The following is a 17,584-nucleotide window of genomic DNA, read 5'->3' as shown; positions in this document are numbered from 1 at the left end:
AAAAGTAGAATGGAATCATTGCAAATTCCCAACGTTGTCCCTACGAGTTCTTTTGATTCTAGTGCAATTTTTGCTGCTCTTCAGTCCTCGATTGTAGTTGACTTGACTCAATGCAGTTTTTTGCTAGCAATTAGAAATTTTAGCCAGAATTCAGTTGAACTCGAAATACCAAGTCATTGGGGTCAGTGTAGAAGTTGTGTCTCAGCTCCCATGGTGGTGCAGCAGGGATGCAATGAGGAGAGCCTGGAGCATGGCTGGTCTCCTGTGTATGTAATTCAGTGTGAGCAGGAGAGCTCATAACTCCTCATTGTATTCCCTAGATCTCTGCAGAGATGTGAGCTCCGATGCCTACAAGCAGATACCTAGATGGAGACATAATCTGGAGCTACATCCTGCTCTCAGTCTTGTACTACTGCTTGTAGTGTAATGCTTCTTGAAAGGGTTATTTCCATTTTTATTTTCTTCTTTTTTCTTTTTCTATCACCACACTGTCACTTTAATAATGCTTTTTTCATTATCAGAAAGCCAACTGTGTCAGGCTGGTTGAGGCTGAAGGATATTGCAGGGGTTATGTAAAGCAGAGAGAAATTAGGATGATGCCTAACATGTCTTTTCAAAATCTTATTATAGAAAAATTAAATGTGCATCTGTGTGAAATAAGAATACTGGAGTAGTTGCTACTGTATGCATATTTTTTAATGATTTTTAATATTGACTTTATGTACTAGTGATTCAAGTGTCTGAGTGCTTTTCACTTCTCTCCGTGCATGGTAGAAAATGCTGGAACAATCAGCTTTTTAGGAGCTGTTGAGATTAAATCTGAAACAGTGAAGAGAGTGGAGAACTGTAATTCCACCATCCCCACCACCCCAAAAAAAATGCTGACTGATTCCAGTGGTCAATTGACCATGGAATCAACACTGTGTGGAGTGCATTGTAGTTCTGCATTTCAGTGGTGTGGGGATGCGTTTTCATGCAGCATTAAAAACAAACCCCAGCATGTTACATTTGTGTGCCCCAGATAAAGCAGTGCATGATGGACAGGTTCAGTAATTTGGTATCACAGAATCATGGAATGGTTTGGGTTGGAAGGTACCTTAAAGATCATCGAGTTCCACCCCCCCTGCCATGGGCAGGGACACCTTCCACTAGACCAGGTTGCTCAAAGCCTCATCCAGCCTGGCCTTGAACACTTCCAGGGATGGGGCACCCGTGATCCATGGGGATCACAGCTGAGGTTAATGTCTCTTAAATCTGAGGGCGAGACTGTGCCGTGCTCTGCACGCCACCCTGAGAAGAGTTCCCCTGGAGTTCAGCTCTGAAACAGAAAACTGCCGGCTCTGCTTGCACATACAGGACTTGGAAGAATTTCTCTCTACGAAAGCATTTGTCGACGGTGGAGTATCAGTTTCTTACAGCGCTCTTATTAGCTTCCCTTCAGTAGTCCAGTATGAATTTTTGGTTTATATCATTCTTACTTGCTTTTAACGTTTGTCCCAGACCTCATGTTTTTTCAAAGCCTGACTTTTAACGGAGCACCAGAGATGAAATGTAGGCAGAGCCCACCTCGTTTTGGACAACGCAGAGAACGCTTCACATGCTTGCGTCCTCTTTACAGCGCTCTTATTAGCTTCCCTTCAGTAGTCCAGTATGAATTTTTGGTTTATATCATTCTTACTTGCTTTTAACGTTTGTCCCAGACCTCATGTTTTTTCAAAGCCTGACTTTTAACGGAGCACCAGAGATGAAATGTAGGCAGAGCCCACCTCGTTTTGGACAACGCAGAGAACGCTTCACATGCTTGCGTCCTCTTGTAAATTTTCAGCAGGATCTGATCGCCTCGCAGGAGGCACCTGGAAGTCGGCACTGATTTTGGTTTTAATTTGCTGGTACCGGTACCTTCGATTTCGCTTGGTTTCAGATCGGTGCTCTGCAGTCTGAGAGCCGCTGGTGGGAACACGGCAGCGACGGCAGCAAGTCAGCTTTCACTGCTGTTGGCTCCCCCGTGTTACAGGGAGAGAAGATGGTAAATCAGAGGTTGGCATGCTGTGCAGAAGCAGCTGCATTCCTTTCTTGCCTGTAATCCACAGGGGAATGAAATGTATCATTTGTATTTCTAATATGGGGGAAATAGCTGTTCCACAACAAATATTTTTGCTGTCTGTTTCCATATTTACTGAGGTGGTAATAACTGAAGTTGGAATGCAGATGTTGGATTGAGAATCCTGTTTGAAAATGCAGAATTTCAGATTATTTGTGTGAAAGACTTCACTGCTGCAGTTTGTTGACGCTCCGCGGATACAGCAGCAAGGGCAAGTCTTGCCTACGCGCGTGTTTTAGTAAGGACATACAGGGCTGTGGCATGCTTCTACGCAACGTGCCCTTTTCAGGAGCTTTTCCCATCCCACTGGCAGTTAATTGCAGCTGGTTCTAAATTTTATTTGTGAGCAGCAGTGTAATGGTATTTTTTTTCATAACTAAAACTTGAGTAGATTTTTGAAAGGTAAAATCTTTAACCAGTGATCCTGCATCGTCTGGTATTCGCATGCGTGTGAAGTTGGTATTGTTCTTAAGAGGGTTGGGGTGTTTTACAGGGCTATTCCACATAACTCATCAAGCCAATTGAAAAACGTCAGTTGTAGATAGTTTTAGTAATATATCACTTCTGGTACTTTCGTCAAAGAACAGCCATAGAATCACAGAATGGTTTGGGTTGGAAGGGACCTTAAAGACCATCTAGTTCCAACCCCCCTGCCATGGGCAGGGACACCTTCCACTAGACCAGGTTGCTCAAAGCCTCATCCAGCCTGGCCTTGAACACTTCCAGGGCTGGGGCATCCACAGCTTCTCTGGGCAACCTGTGCCAGTGCTTCACCACCCTCTCCATGAAGAATTTCTTCCTGATACCTAATCTAAACCTCCCCACTTTCAATTTAAACCCGTTACCCCTTGTCCTGTCACTACAGGCCCTTGTAAAAAGTCCCTCACAGTCCTTGTCATACATCTGAAAGTTGTGGAAAAATACGTTCATGTAGAACAAGTATTACATACCCATTTTGAAGTCTGTGAAAATATAAGTCACTAAATATATTAATGCAGCTTGGAAGCATGGGCAGTGAGATCCTCTTGTGTTGCCTGTAGTGCCGTGCTTCACTTCAGCTTGAGTTGCATGCTTTTGACAGTACAAGGAGAAGAACATTTTCCTGCTCCTTGATACTGGAACTCTTAAATAGTCTTATGTCACCCACTGCTCAGTTTCATCTTAAATTTCTCAGTCGTCTTTTTAACTGGTCCCTAGGGAAGTTGTTGCTGTAAAACCCAAGCAGATTGCTAAAGATGATAGAGAAGTTTCAATATGCTGTAAGGTTTCTTCCATCTAGTGAATTAATAGTGTATAGAGTATTCTTTTTTTCTCATGAGTATTAAAAAAAATCCTTCCACCTGTATGAAGTTTTTAATATAATAAATATGTAAATGGTGAAGCTAGAATCTAGCTGAATATTTGGTGGAACATCAGACATAAGTAGAAGCAGATATGAGTGTTGCTAGACTAGCAGTTTATTAGCAATGTTAAGCTCTTTAGAGTATTTCTGCTTCTATCCTTATTCTACTCATACGCATGTCAAACACTCTGAAAAGTCTGAACTAGGAATTAAAGCTCTGTCTGTGTGGGTGTTGGCAGCTGAACAGTGTTTATGTCTGCCAGCTAGATGAGGAAAACGGTCCAGAAAAGTAATGTATCCATTTCTGGTTCTCAGGAACAAGAGCAAAAGGCTGAAGAAGAAAGAATTCGGATGGAGAACATTCTGAGTGGTAACCCGCTGCTCAACCTTACCGGCCCAGCACAGCCTCAAGCAAACTTCAAAGTGAAGAGGAGGTACCGTGCAATCTGTGCTGTGATACCCATCCCCTTGCTCCCTCTTGCTACTTAGTCTGCAAATGTCATCACTGCTGTTGGGTTTTATTTCCTTCCTCAGGTCTTGTCACAGGCACTGTAATGCAGAGTTGGGGTGCTGATGCATGTAGTGATTGTCTTGTGCATTTCTCTGATGATACCATCCTGCTGCTTCAGAAAGAGAGAAATTGGGAATAGGGTTTGCCTGACATTGGTCATAATGATACAAAAAGTAACAGGACCAAAGTTCCTCACGAAATTTGATGTTATGCTCCCCTATAAAATTTAGCTGGGTTGTGGGTTTTGTGTCTTTATGAGTTTTTAACGTTAATAAATCATAGAATCACAGAATGGTTTGGGTTGGAAGGGACCTTAATGATCATCCAGTTCCAACCCCCCTGCCATGGGCAGGGACACCTTCCACTAGACCAGGTTGCTCAAAGCCTCATCCAGCCTGGCCTTGAACACTTCCAGGGATGGGGCATCCACAGCTTCTCTGGGCAACCTGTTCCAGTGCATCACCACCCTCTGGTTGAAGAACTTCTTCCTGATATCTAATCTAAACCTCCCCACTTTCAATTTAAACCTGTTACCCCTTGTGCTGTCACTACAGACCCTTGTAAAAAGTCCCCTCCCAGCTTCCTTGTAGCCCCTTCAGATACTGGAAAGCTGCAATAAGGTCTCCCCGGAGCCTTCTCTTCTCCAGGCTGAACAAGCCCAACTCTCTCAGCCTGTCCCCATAGCAGAGGTGCTCCAGCCCTCTGAGCATCTTCGTGGCCTCCTCTGGACTCGCTCCAACCAGTCTATATCCTTCTGATGTTGAGGGCTCCACAGGTGGACGCAGCACTCCAGGTGGGGTCTCACCAGAGCAGAGTACAGGGGCAGAATCCCCTCCCTTGACCTGCTGGCCACACTTCTCTTGATGCAGCCCAGGATACGGTTGGCAATGCCAGCCTTTTTCCGAATGTAATTCTCGTTTGCAGATATTCCGGTTACTGTTATCTTTATCAAAATTACAGCCATTCATTTATATATATTTTTTTTTAAGTTGCACCTAATTTTCATACAAACTTACTGAAGTTAAAAAACGTGTCGTTTTCAGATGGGATGATGATGTCGTCTTCAAGAATTGTGCCAAGGGGATAGACGAAACAAAAAAGGACAAAAGATTCGTGAATGATACTCTGCGATCAGAATTTCACAAGAAGTTCATGGAAAAATACATCAAGTAGTACAGTTTTATGTGCGGCAGTGCTGGAGGACTTGGAAAGTCGTGGTTGTTCCCTCCCTCTCCCTCAGAATTCAAGGTGGAATATTTGGTCATGAATTTCCAAGTGCTTTTCCAAGATCACCAACGGCTTCAAAATTAATAATTGCTAGGTATCTGGAGTTTTCATTCCTTCAGTCTGTTTTCCTTTTCAGTTTTAATTAAATCAGTTGGTGTTTCATGAATGCTTTTATGTTTACGTGTGTTTAGTGGCCTTCTTGTACCTGGTAGAACAGAGAAGCTGGGTTGCAATAAATACTGCTAATTGCTTAAATTGCTTTCCAGAACAGCCTGGATTTGTAACGATGGCGGTTTGTCACTTCAGCAACCTACACAAATGTCGGTGTGAGCAGAGGTGGGGAGTTGGGGTTTGATTGATAAGCAGCGTGAGCTGAGAAGAGCTATCCTTTGTGTAGCAGCCTGGACTCACTTCTTAATAGCTTGTTAGAAACTTCGTTAATAATCTTCCTTTTTAGTTTCTTCTCCCTGTCGACCATGTTACGGTGTGGTGCTCCAGGTTCTTAGCCGCCCTGCTTTCTGGGCTCTCTTGGCTCAGCCCTTCTGGGGTAACACGGTGTAGTGCGGGGGAGAACGTGGAGAGGGAAATGCTCGGTGGAACGACGGGGCCGTTTTCCTCCTGTTTTAATAACCCCTTGCAGCGCTGTGCCGTGGCCGCGAAGCCAGGTCTGTGTGTGCGCTTCATTGGCAATAGCGTTGTCAGAAAGTTGCAGGTGAGTGTTTTTATTAAAAGAGTGTTAAAAAGGTACCATAGTACGCTTTGTTTACTTCTTAAATGTCTATTTTAACCTCTAATGGAATGGTATAAAATATGAATGACTGAAAGGCGTCTCAGTTGTGAAGGGATCTTCACCCCCTCACCCCTTCTGTCACCTCAGTTGCATCGGAAATCTTGGCCAAGTGATGAACTTGGCATTTGCAAAATGTAATAGTTAGCTCTCTGCCTAGAAGGCTGTGGTGGCAGAACTCGGATCTGTTCATGTTAAATCCTGGCCCTTTTCTTGGCCTGTGTTAGGCTCAGTCTCGGTGATTCTCACAGACACTGTTTTATTGCACTCTTGCTGTTTTCAAGCTGTTAGTTTGTATGTGACCTTCTTTTCAAGAACACACAATGTTTAAATGTTTGGGCATGGCTCTAGTGGCCTGGAAAAGCTTTTGTTAGCTGTATCTTCCACCCTTCCGTTAAGCTACGCCTGGTGTAGTGATGCCAACAGCTAATACCCGTATTTACTTGGAAGCGAGATTTTCAGCATGCCGAAGGTCATGTGAGCTCCTGGAGGAGTATGTGTTTGTGTTACTTGTGCTACCTGCCTCATGACAGTAATGATTCTTGGGAAGCAGCAAAATGGGTGCAGTTTGTAATTTCTCCTTTAAATTACAGCTGCTAAAATCGTGGTACGTAGGGGACGTATTTAGAAGGAAAAAGTCGTTAAGAGCTGTCTCAGTCTGGCAGCAGAGAAGCCAGCTGCTGCTCGAGGTCTGACCTAACAGAGTAGTTGTCATGGCAACAATAAAATACATCGGTCTGGCAGTATTGCAGGATATCATCACTGTGCCAAGGTGAGCCAGTGAGCGTGCGGTTGTGCTGGAAGGGGGGGAGACGTAGTTGAAACGCCCGTTCATGGGGACTGTTAAGTGCACGATACCATCGTTTGTGTCCTTCGAGCAGAGTAAGGGTGGCTGGGGTTGGGTGGGCTCTGCTTCACCTCTGCAGGCAGTTGTTCTCCGCCCCGGGAGGAACATCCCTCTCAGACTTCTGCGTAACGCGTAGGTGTGCTCAGCCCTGTCTTCCGGGAGCGCTCTCCCGTAGGGGAGAGTTGGAGGGGCCGTGTAGCTCCGGGCTGCGGCTGTATTTGAGGGGGTTTTGTTGGCATTGTTCAGCTCAACCACAGCATTTGCAGATCCTGTCTCTAACCTCCCCCCTCAAAGCTTTTGTCTTTTAGCCTCGCGGTGTAAGCCGACCCACCGTCTGAGGAGCACACAAGCACAGTTTGATAACTGAGGAATCTCCAGCCTTATCTCTCGGAGGGTTGTGCGTTGTTAACTGCTGAATTTTCTTCACCAGTGTTGGAAAACTGTGAAGCTCGGGGTGCATTTTCTGGGGAAGAGCCCCATGCTTTCAGTATTGATGCTGTATCCATGATTAGTTTTCTACTGTGCTGCTTATACTCGCCTAGGAGTTCACTTGTTTTTGTAAAACTGCAGCGTGGCTGTGAGTTCTTAAAAAGCAGGCTGGGGTGTTCTACACCTCTGCTCCCAGCATAACTTTTTCCAAGAACCTCTGAGTATGACAAATATCTTTGAACAAAAGCAGCAGAGCTGGCAGGGCAGCTGGTCCCAGGAGGCAAAGTGGAAGAAAGTTAACATTCGGTGCTTCAAGGAATGTATTATTTTACAGTTCCTAGCAATCAGGATTATTTAATCCTGTGGCTTTGCAAGCAACACCTGAACTCAGTGTAACTGATGGCTGGAGACAGAGCTGCTCGCTTTATAAACAGTTTCCCCTTTGTTTACAGTTATTTTCCATGTAGGATTGGAACTGGAAACCAGGATCTGTTTTCCACAGGGACTAACAGCTCAGCTTCTGAGGTGTTTTTTAAAAAGCCTTGTCTTTCAAAATGTATCAGAGAATCACAGAATGGTTTGGGTTGGAAGGGACCTTAAAGGTCATCTAGTTCCAACCCCCCTGCCACGGGCAGGGACACCTTCCACTAGACCAGGTTGCTCAAAGCCTCATCCAGCCTGGCCTTGAACACTTCCAGGGATGGGCATCCACAGCTTCTCTGGGCAACCTGTTCCAGTGCCTCACCACCCTCTCCGGGAAGAACTTCTTCCTGATAACTAATCTAAACCTCCCCACTTTCAATTTAAACCCATTACCCCTTGTTCTGTCACTACAGGCCCTTGTAAAAAGTCCCCCCCAGCTTCCTTGTAGCCCCTTCAGGTACTGGAAGGCTACAATAAGGTCTCCCTGGAGCCTTCTCTTCATGTAAAAAAAAAAAACCAAACCTTTTGGTGAGTTCCAGTTCCGCTGTTAACTCCGATTTTGTTTGGCACAAAATCCTGGGGCAGAGGTGATCTGGTACTTGCTCTGTTCACCTTCGAGTGCCTCGTGGGCTGCCCAGCCAGTGCCCGGGGTGGTCGTAGCTGGTGTCTCCTTTCAGCTGCCCAGCTGTCGTTTCCCATCCAGCTGCTGAAAGTGCTCTCTGCTTTATCCTACAGCCACAAATCCCTTGAAGTCTTCAGATCTGAGCACTGGGGTCAAACCATCAAATGGCCGGGGGTTATTACCTTGAAGAGCTTCTCTTCAAAGGAAGATCTGCAGGATTCAAGCCCTGAGGGGATGTGTTGAAGCTCAGAAAGTGCTTCAGGCTCAAGTATTTATTCGTTGGTAGCTAGTTGGAGCCTTAATTCTGTTCTAAGGAAGGTCAGAATCACATGTAGGTGCTCCTCTGATTTTCATTCTTTCTCAGTACCTGCAGTTCAGGGGGAGGGAAAGAAAACACCCACAGAAACGTTTCCGCCTGTGGAATCCCTCCATCCATCTCTTGGAATGAGTGTAGTTAGTTGTGGGTCAAGAACAAAACTTCCTGCCAAATTTTGTCTTGCTAAGTAAGAAAAAGTTTTGGGATGCTTTTTCCAAAGAAATAAAAGTCTGTTATGTTGCAAGTTCAGCTGCTTCTTCCCTGGGCAGCCTGACGTAGATTTAGCTACAACAGCAAATACACCCTCATTCCCATACGTTGTCCCCCAAGGTATGGTTCAAACGGAGCGTAAACAGGCACGTTTGAAAAAGTCACGTTGCCTGAGAAAGGCTCCTCAGAAAAAAAAAAAAAAAAAAGGCTTTTTTTGGTTGAATTCGGGGTAAGGAGAAGAATGATGTTTCCATAGGTGTCCAGATCACTCAGGTAAATGAAAAAACCCCAACCCCGAACCCTTACGTTGTTAATCATGGGTATGTTTCTCTGTTACGCTGCTTTCTTGCGATGACTGCGGGTTGGCTTGTAGGATTTCAGACTTGGCCTTGTTTTCTTTTCCGAGGGGGAGGTAGGGGGTGTAACCGAAGAATGACTGCGATGCTGTGACTGGGAAATGAGCTTGAAAATTAAATAGTGACTGTCTAGTTTCCAGAGTGCTTCAGTTCGAAGAGTTAGAATATTCCCAAGGGATACAGTAAAAGCGTGTCTGTGCAGATGGGGGTATTTCCCCCTTGTAGCCTCTGGCCAGCAGTTCAGGAGCAGAAGCTCCCTGTCACTGATCTTACCAAAATTGTATTTTTCGAGTGGGAACGGCAGCTGGGCGATTTAAAAAACGGACGTGCGCACGGAACTGCTGGGAATTCTAACGTCCCTAGTGCAGCTTTGACCAGAAGGGAGAGTCATCAAGACCTAAACAAATTATGAATCCTAATCCAAATCCCAATTTGCCACCAAGCCTACAAAATACCTTCTGAGGTGGAGGGAAGTGGCACTGTAGAGGAGCTGGAAAAGTGAAACGGAGAGAACGGGTAAGCCTGATGGCTTGCTGTTGAAGTCAGTAGCATCTGGACAGGAAAAAAATTGTTCCTAAATTGGACTATAATGTAATTTTACAGCTGATATTGTAGGGTTTGTGCAAGCGGAGGCGGTACGGCAGGCTGTACGCTGAAGAGCCTCAATGCTCAGAAGTTTGGGTAAAGGGCAGGATGGAGACAGACTGTTCAGTCCCATGAAAAAATAGGGAGATGAGGGGTGAGCCCTTCTCCCTGGGTACCTGCCTGCTGCCTAACCTACAGATCTGCCCCTTCTTTACTTTTTGAACCGAGTTATTTCCAGTGGACAGGATTTCAAGCAGCTGGTCCTCCTCTCATGGAAAAGGGTTATTTTCACTGCACAGGGAGAACACGGTCTAAGTTTGAGCTGGATAAGGGTGGAGGATGGATCTTCAGTTGGTCTTCTTGCTTTAAAAGGGGGTCCTCAGGGGTTGATCTCTGTCCTTTGGGGTGGCCCAGTTGGACTTGGTGGCATTTAATGGCTTTAAATTGAAAGCAGGTAGATTTAGATTGGATATCGGGAAGAAATTCTTCCTGGAGAGGGTGGTGAGGCACTGGAACAGGTTGCCCAGAGAAGCTGTGGATGCCCCATCCCTGGAAGGGTTCAAGGCCAGGCTGGATGAGGCTTTGAGCAACCTGGTCTAGTGGAAGGGGTCCCTGCCCATGGCAGGGGGGTTGGAACTGGATGGTCTTTAAGGTCCCTTCCAACCCAAACCATTCTGTGATTCTATGGATTAATATTGCTGGAGGGGAGGGAGGGAGAAGTGCTCAGCGTTGGTCCCGTGGGTGAGCCCATGGCGTGTGCACCCATGGGTCCCTCAGTCTGGAGGCCGTCAACCACCCGCTGTCCTGCAGCAGGGTGCCTGCAGTTCTGGGGGAGCGCTGGAGTGAGACGAAGTGGATGCAGTCCCTGGTGCAAAAGCTCGTGCTGGCCTAGATGTGGCCTGCGCTGCACCTCTGGGGTGGGCAGCGGTCGGGGATGCTGCCACCCTCTGGGATGTGCCCGGGGCGGCACTAGTCCCTCTGGAGTTCTGCTTCCCAGGCACAGCCCCTGCAGGAGGACAGAGCTGGGGACATACATTCATCTGCTGGGCTGCCTTTAGCTCAGCCGTAGCTACAGGGCACAGGAGTGTGCCTGGATCTAGGCCGAGAGTGAGGACTGACGGCCTGTGGCACGGAGATTTTCTTAAAATTACGCATTGTCAAAGGCAGTGGATTTGGTCAATTAGCAGTGATTTGTCTCAGAAACACATTTTTAATATTACTCTTCCTTGTGATAGAAAGCTGCTAGCAACTGCTCCTTGCAGATGGGAGCGTTCATGGAGAAGGCCTTTCCCCGTCGTGCTGCTGCAGCCTCTTCAGCCTTTGTTGGTTTGGAACGTGTCTGTTGCTTTCTTTTGTCCGGTTTTATCCTGGTAGTTCCTCCTTGCCAAGAATATCAAATCTGAGGCCCGGGGTGAGCGCGTGAACGGAGAGGTGCCACTAAGGTGCCTTGGTCCAAGGGGATGTGGGGAGACCTGGAGAGCGTTTGGGCCACGCTCGGCTGGAGGCGGACATGGTGCTGAACTGGCAGATGCGGAAAGTTAACGGGGAAAAAAAGTATGGAAAGCAGTAAAGGGAGGATAGCAGATTAGAAGGAGTGTGACAGATGAGCAGAGAAACATAGGGAGAAGCTCTTTCTGCTCCGTCAGGTGCCTCAGCCGCGGAGGTGCTAACTCACTAATGAGGACCAGATGGACTCGTTTGTCGGCTCTCACAGCTCGGCAGAACTTGCATCAGCTGCCACAGGAGACGAGTTTCAGAGTCTCAGCACAGATCGTTGGTCTTGTGACAACCAGTTCGGGGCCTGTCAGCAGGTTTTCCAACGCGCTCGCTGCCTGCAGGAAAATGCTGAGCAATGTCTGAAACGGCGGTTAAGCTGAGCAGAAAGGGAGCTGGGAGCTTTTGAAGATCTGATTTCTGTCCCAGGATGCTGGGACAGGGCTCTGAGACATTAATCCTGTGACTGGCATGGCTCTGGTTTTATCCCAACATTACACCGCTGGCTGCAGGGGAGTTGTTCTTGGTCTTCACCGCTCTAAGTGGGTGAGCGAGACCGGGATGTTTCTAAATACTTGGAATTCTTTTTTTTTTTAGCAAAATGTGGAGGTTTTTTTAAGTGGAAATAACAATAAACCAAAGACTTTTTTTGGAATATCCTGAACAACCTGAGAGTTAGCCACGTCTTTTCCTGCGGAGTGCAGGGAGTCTGGTGGGACGAGCTGCCCACGACAGCCGCAGGAACAGGGAATAACTGAGTGTCTGAGAGCACCAGCTGGAAATCGGAGGTGGCAGCTGGGCTCTGGAGGGATGAGTTGTTGCCGAATGGTATCGTCATGGGACTAACCCAGCAGCTGCTCTGCCTAAGGAAAAAAGATGCTTATCAGTGAGTTGAAAACTTCCTGCAAGTTTTCTTTGCCCAAGCAGCAGAAACAGAGGAGCCATGGGGGGAGCAGGGTGTGGGTGTGAAGGACGCGGCAGGACCAGCACTGGGTCTGCAGCTAAGCCACCTTCAGCCAGCAGAGGAACCCAGGGCTTGTTTTCTACTCCTGGTTTTTAATTCTCTTCTTTCCTTTGTAATGCCTAAATGTTAAAGAAAGGCAAAGCAGTGGAGATGGTTTTTTTTTTTTCCATCCAGCACTCAGCAGGACAGAACACAACTGGTAATTTTAAAGTGATATCCAGGGAGCTCAGGAAGCATGAAGATGCTCCTCAGCTTTCTTTCCTTTTTATTGTGAGCTGGGAACTGGGGAAGGTTTGATCTCTGCAGGTGAAGTGGGAAAGACTTATCTCTGTGGGTGCTGCCTTGCGCAAGCCAAGGTGAGCTGGTATGGGACACCACGGCTGGAGAGACCTTTGCTGTAGCAGTTCATGTCCACGAGGCAAACACAACAGACGCGGTAGGAATGGTGGCTCCAACTCATGCCTGTCATCTCCCACAGCAGGTATGTCCTTGCCCGCTGGCCCTTCCATGCTGGTATTACCGTAGGCACAGTTGGAGGGGAGAAATGAGGAGGAAACATGGAACTGTCACAATCGAGGTCCTGACCTTGCCCACAGAGCCGCTGCCAAGCAGAGTGCCGGTGCAGCAGAGCAGCACGTCCCGGATGTGGGTTGGAGGGATGGTTGCCTTCTTGCCACAGTTTGGTTGCCCCTACCCCGTACCCCGTGTAACCACAGCCCCATCATGGGCTGCTTGTTCTCTGATGGAGTTTCTGCCTTTGGATGGGCCTCTCCGACGTGGTGGTTGTCTGCGAAGGCCGTCTTCAGGTTGATGGGGGTCACGTTTACCAGGATTATGCTGAATCTAATCCGCTCCTCTGAAACACTTGTAAGCACCCCCCGACTCATCCTGGTGACCACAGTGTGAAATTTTACAAGTGTTCTTTCCGTTGTGAGGAAGGTCACGAATAGAATCATAGAATGACAGAATGGTTTGGGTTGGAAGGGACCTTAAAGATCATCTAGTTCCAACTCCCCTGCCATGGGCAGGGACACCTTCCACTAGACCAGGTTGCTCAAAGCCTCATCCAGCCTGGCCTTGAACCCTTCCAGGGATGGGGCATCCACAGCTTCTCTGGGCAACCTGTTCCAGGGCCTCACCACCCTCTCCGGGAAGAACTTCTTCCTGATATCTAATCTAAACCTCCCCACTTTCAATTGAACCCCGTTACCCCTTGTCCTGTCACTACAGGCCCTTGTAAAAAGCCCCCTCCAGCTTCCTTGTAGCCCCTTCAGGTACTGGAAGGCTGCAATAAGGTCTCCCCGGAGCCTTCTCTTCTCCAGGCGGAACAAGCCCAACTCTCTCAGCCTGTCCCCATAGCAGAGGTGCTCCAGCCCTCTGAGCATCTTTGTGGCCTCCGCTGGACGCGCTCCAACTGGTCAATATCCTTCTGATAGAGCCTGGCCAGGACCCCTGTAGCCCCCCAGGAGTGCGAGGCCATCGCTGGTGTATGAGTGAGCATCGGGTGGGACAAGGTGCTGCTTTACCAGATGACCCTCATCCTGGGAGGCAGGAGCAGCTGTACAACGTGGGCCTGATCCGAACGGAGCCCCTGGGAATTGCTGGGACACTTTGGTAGAGCAGCATGGTTGGCTTCACACCCTGCGCGTTTCAGCGAGTTTCGAGCTGCGCTGTTGGAATTCCCCCAGTCCCCTGTGTTCATCACTCTGCCAACACCTGGTTTCTTCTCGTAACCTTTTCTCCCAGCGCTACCCACTGCTTTCCATTAACCGAAAGTGGGCTCCCACAGGGCTCCCGCCACGACCAGGACTCGCCATGGGGCAGCTGCAGGTGAAACCCTGCCTGGAAACGCAGGGTCACCCCTTCTCCTCAGTGCCAGGCGGGTGGAAGGAGCCCGACGCTCCTGAAAAGACCCTCAAATCTCTTTCCGTGCTTTGCAGCCTTCAGATCCCAAAGCCGAGCCTCCGGCTCGCGCGGCTGCTTCGTCACAACCCTTCAATCTACCCCGGTACGATCGCGGTGAAGGCAAAACAACCCCGCTGGCCCCTCAGGGGTGGCTTTTGCAGCAGCCTCTTGGTTGTTCAGCCCAAGGGGGAGGAACATCTTCCACGTTGCAGACTGTAGGACACAGTGGGACGGGTCAAGGCAAGGCCAGAGATCCCGAGAGGAAGAAATGAAAACAAGCTCTTTTAATATAAACTGAATGTTTTCTTGTCCCCACTCGATTTACATGCTGCATTTTTGACTCCGCTCTGACAAGCAGTGTTTATCTGGCAGGGGACGACTCTCATTAGCAACGAAGGGCAGCATCAGATTTTTCTGTCCCTTGTTTAAACAGTAGCTTTTGCTTGTGTTTTCCCTCCAGAATGGTTGAGCAAACAGCTCAAAAGTGACTGAGGCAAGGCTTACAGCATCCTGCTCTCTTTCCACATGCCTCCAGCTATTTTAAAATTTGAGGGGAAAATAAAGCGTTGAGTCATGTAAAACATTTCAGCTCGCTGATTTAGAAGGGTCAAAGAAAACCCATCTCCAGGAGACAAAAAAGAAGCGAGCTTTCAGCTTCTGTTGCAGCTGCTGGCTGGCATTTGTGAAAAATGTTGGGTCATGGTAACAGAAACTAGTATTTTAATAATATTTAGAATAATCTCTGTTGTGTTTCATGTGAAGGTCACTTATATTAATGCCGTATCTTTTCTAGAGCCTTCTTTCTTTGGAAACGAGAAGTGCAAAAGCTGTTATTTATGAGACTGACCAGTTGCAGTACTCCTCTCATCTCGGGGGGTGGCTGAGGGCCGGAGGGGCAGCCAGCAGGGCAAATACTGCTCCATGCCACTAGCCCCATGCCCAGTGCCAAACCTTCCCGTTACTCCCTCTGCCAAACAAACTCTCTTTTCCCAACTCATTTCTTCTCCCTGCTTCCCTTTGATCACAATCTGGAGCCGAGCATCCTGCCCCGGGCCAGCTAAACCAGAGGGAAGATCTGCTTTGTTGGCTTTTGGAAAAAGCAAGGTGGTTTTTCAGCCGAAGGGGCTCCCGGCAGCCCTGGCATCTCAGCTGGGAATCGCCGCAGTTCTGCCAGAGACAGCCCTCTGCCCCATCAAACCCCATCCCACGCCAAAGTCCCTGTCCGTAAAGGGATGGGATGCTCTGGCTCAGTGTTGCCGACGGGAAGGCACAGTCTCAGGCAGCAGCAGCCATGTTCCACATGTGGGTCCAACCCCAAGGACCTCGATTCGGTCTTTGCTGACGGGGAGCATCTACCGCCCCTCTTCTTGGCCCTGCGTTTCCAGAGTTACCTTGTGCGTTCAGAGCATCGACGAACATTCAGCTCAGGACCTCGGCAGCATCGCAGTGGCCAGTGAGCACAAAAGGCCTCTCGTGCTTACCAGGTGGTGAACTAATGGCTTGCCCCATCCAGCCAAAGGCTCCACAGCGCTGCTCCTCCCGCATCCTCCTCCCTTGGTGCCCCCTGTGTGGGCTGGAACGGTGGCTTCTCCCAAGCTCCCAACCTCCCTCCCATGGCCGGTGGCTTTGCCGGCCCTGCTGCAGTCCCCACCTCTGGAGCACACTTCCTGGGAGCGTTGTAATAGCTCAGGCAGGTGCTGGTGCTCCTGGACCTGGGGAAGGTCTCGAGGGTGCACCACCCGGGTGACCGTCAGCATCTGCTTCCCACCCTGCCTCCGGACCAAAACGGTAAGGCTGGACCGGCGCTGTGAGGCGGATGGGCCCTGCCAGGCCAGCTGGACATTCCAGTGGCTGTGCCAGGTGAGGATGTGCATCTGGGATGTGGGGGGATGGCTGTGTGACCCAGCCGGAGGGGAGCAGGCACTGGGGATGCCGCTAAGCCCAGGGGTTGCTCCCTCCCATGCAGCCACGTCCCCATGGCGTAACGCTTGGCCCAGCCCTCCACAGCACTCCCGGGGCTCAAGGCATTAGTTTGACTGATGGTGGTTGTTATTTTTATTCAAGTTTCCACCATAAAGCGAGGGATGTGCCCCAACCTGCTGCTCTGCGGTTTTCCCGGGCAGAGCTGGCTGGAGCTCACCACACCAGGCTCCAGCGTCTGAGCTGGGTTTGGGGTGTAACAAGGTCCCCAGGCTGTGCCGGGGGGACACCAAGGGGCGATGCTGCTGCGAGTGAAAAGGAGGGTCCCAAACCTGGAACCTCTCCAGAGCCCTCCAGCTCCTCTGCAAGGATTATTGTTATGGCTCTTTGGATGAGAAATGAAAGGTTTGTGATTTATCCCCAGCCTGGCACAAGCAAAGGGGCTGATCCCCACTCCAGCTCCCTGGTGAGCCTGGGAGGTGCTTCAGGCCTGTTCCAAGGACAGCAAGTAAATCCATTGGAGCGGTGGGCTTGCTTCCAGCCTTGCCGGCTGCCCTGGGGCACGTAGGTGTGCTGGCAGGGGACAGGTGCTGTTTCACACCTTCCAGGGGACAACAGATTTAAGGGTCTGATCCTGAGCACCTCCCTCCCTGGGGATGGCAGGCAGCTGCCTCTTCAGGGTGCCGCTTCCCCCTGAAGTGCTTGGTGATCCTTGGGTGGATTTTTGCTGGGGAAACTTAAGGTATCGTGATGTATGTGCAACTCCCTTTTCAATTCTGCTCTGCCAGGCTGCAGATCCCGCTGTCACGTTGCCTGTAGCAACATCTCCTGGTTGGGCATGAGTGATGTGTGCCAAACAGATAGGTTTGCTGGTGGATATGTAAGAATATTTGATATTATTATCACTACTATTGCTATTATTGCGCTTACTACTACTGCTATTATTTACAGCTTTGGGGGTCATGCAGCAGCTGTTTTTGGTGAGGGGTGCAGCAGCGTGCAGTTCAAACGCAGTGTCACCCAGCTGGCACCTCGGCAAGCCTCAGGGCACAGCGGTCCTGAGCGCAGGGACCGGGATCAGGGCAGATCTGATTCTCTCCCATTGCTTAAACAACTGCTTTTCTTGGCAGGGAGCTGGTGGGAAGAGGCTTGCAGCATCAGCAGGGAATCCTTTTTCCAGTAAAGCGTGTGTTTGCGTCAGCATGGCCGGGACAGTGGGACGGTGCAGGTTGTCACCAGCGCTCGGGCTGTGCGATGTGCTGGGTCCCCTCACCGGCTCAGGCCACATCGGAGGGTTGTGACGGACGGTGCCTTTGGGTGAGCTGAGCTGTTGCAGCAGCGATTCGCGGCTTTGGGTGCCTTGGTTCCTGGGAGACCCGGTTTGAGTTAATTTCACTGGTTTTCGTGACTGTTTTGAGTTTTCAGGGAGCTCGTCAGGGCCCGTGGCTCAGCGCTCCAGGTGTGTGGTGGGAGAGGTGGCCTTGGTTCCTGGGAGTCCCGGTTTGAGTTAATTTCACTGGTTTTCATGACTATTTCGAGTTTCAG

At 49.2% G+C, this 17,584-nt stretch overlaps 1 protein-coding gene across 1 annotated transcript; it reads left to right on the top strand.

Annotated features, from left to right (window-relative positions):
* Window positions 1-1,921: 1,921 nt before the first annotated feature.
* On the top strand, window positions 1,922-5,239 carry LOC104507702 (spliceosome-associated protein CWC15 homolog; the record flags this gene model as incomplete). Its single annotated transcript, XM_010149066.1, has 3 exons — window positions 1,922-2,026; window positions 3,759-3,877; window positions 4,998-5,239. Coding segments are annotated over 3 exons (354 nt in total), but the record flags the coding sequence as incomplete, so codon positions are not given.
* Window positions 5,240-17,584: the final 12,345 nt, after the last annotated feature.

This window comes from Eurypyga helias, unplaced genomic scaffold (assembly GCF_000690775.1).
Source record: "Eurypyga helias isolate BGI_N326 unplaced genomic scaffold, ASM69077v1 scaffold14353, whole genome shotgun sequence".
NCBI lineage: Eukaryota > Metazoa > Chordata > Aves > Eurypygiformes > Eurypygidae > Eurypyga > Eurypyga helias.
Note: the sequence above shows the minus strand (reverse complement) of the source record. Positions and strands in the feature narration are given on the sequence as shown.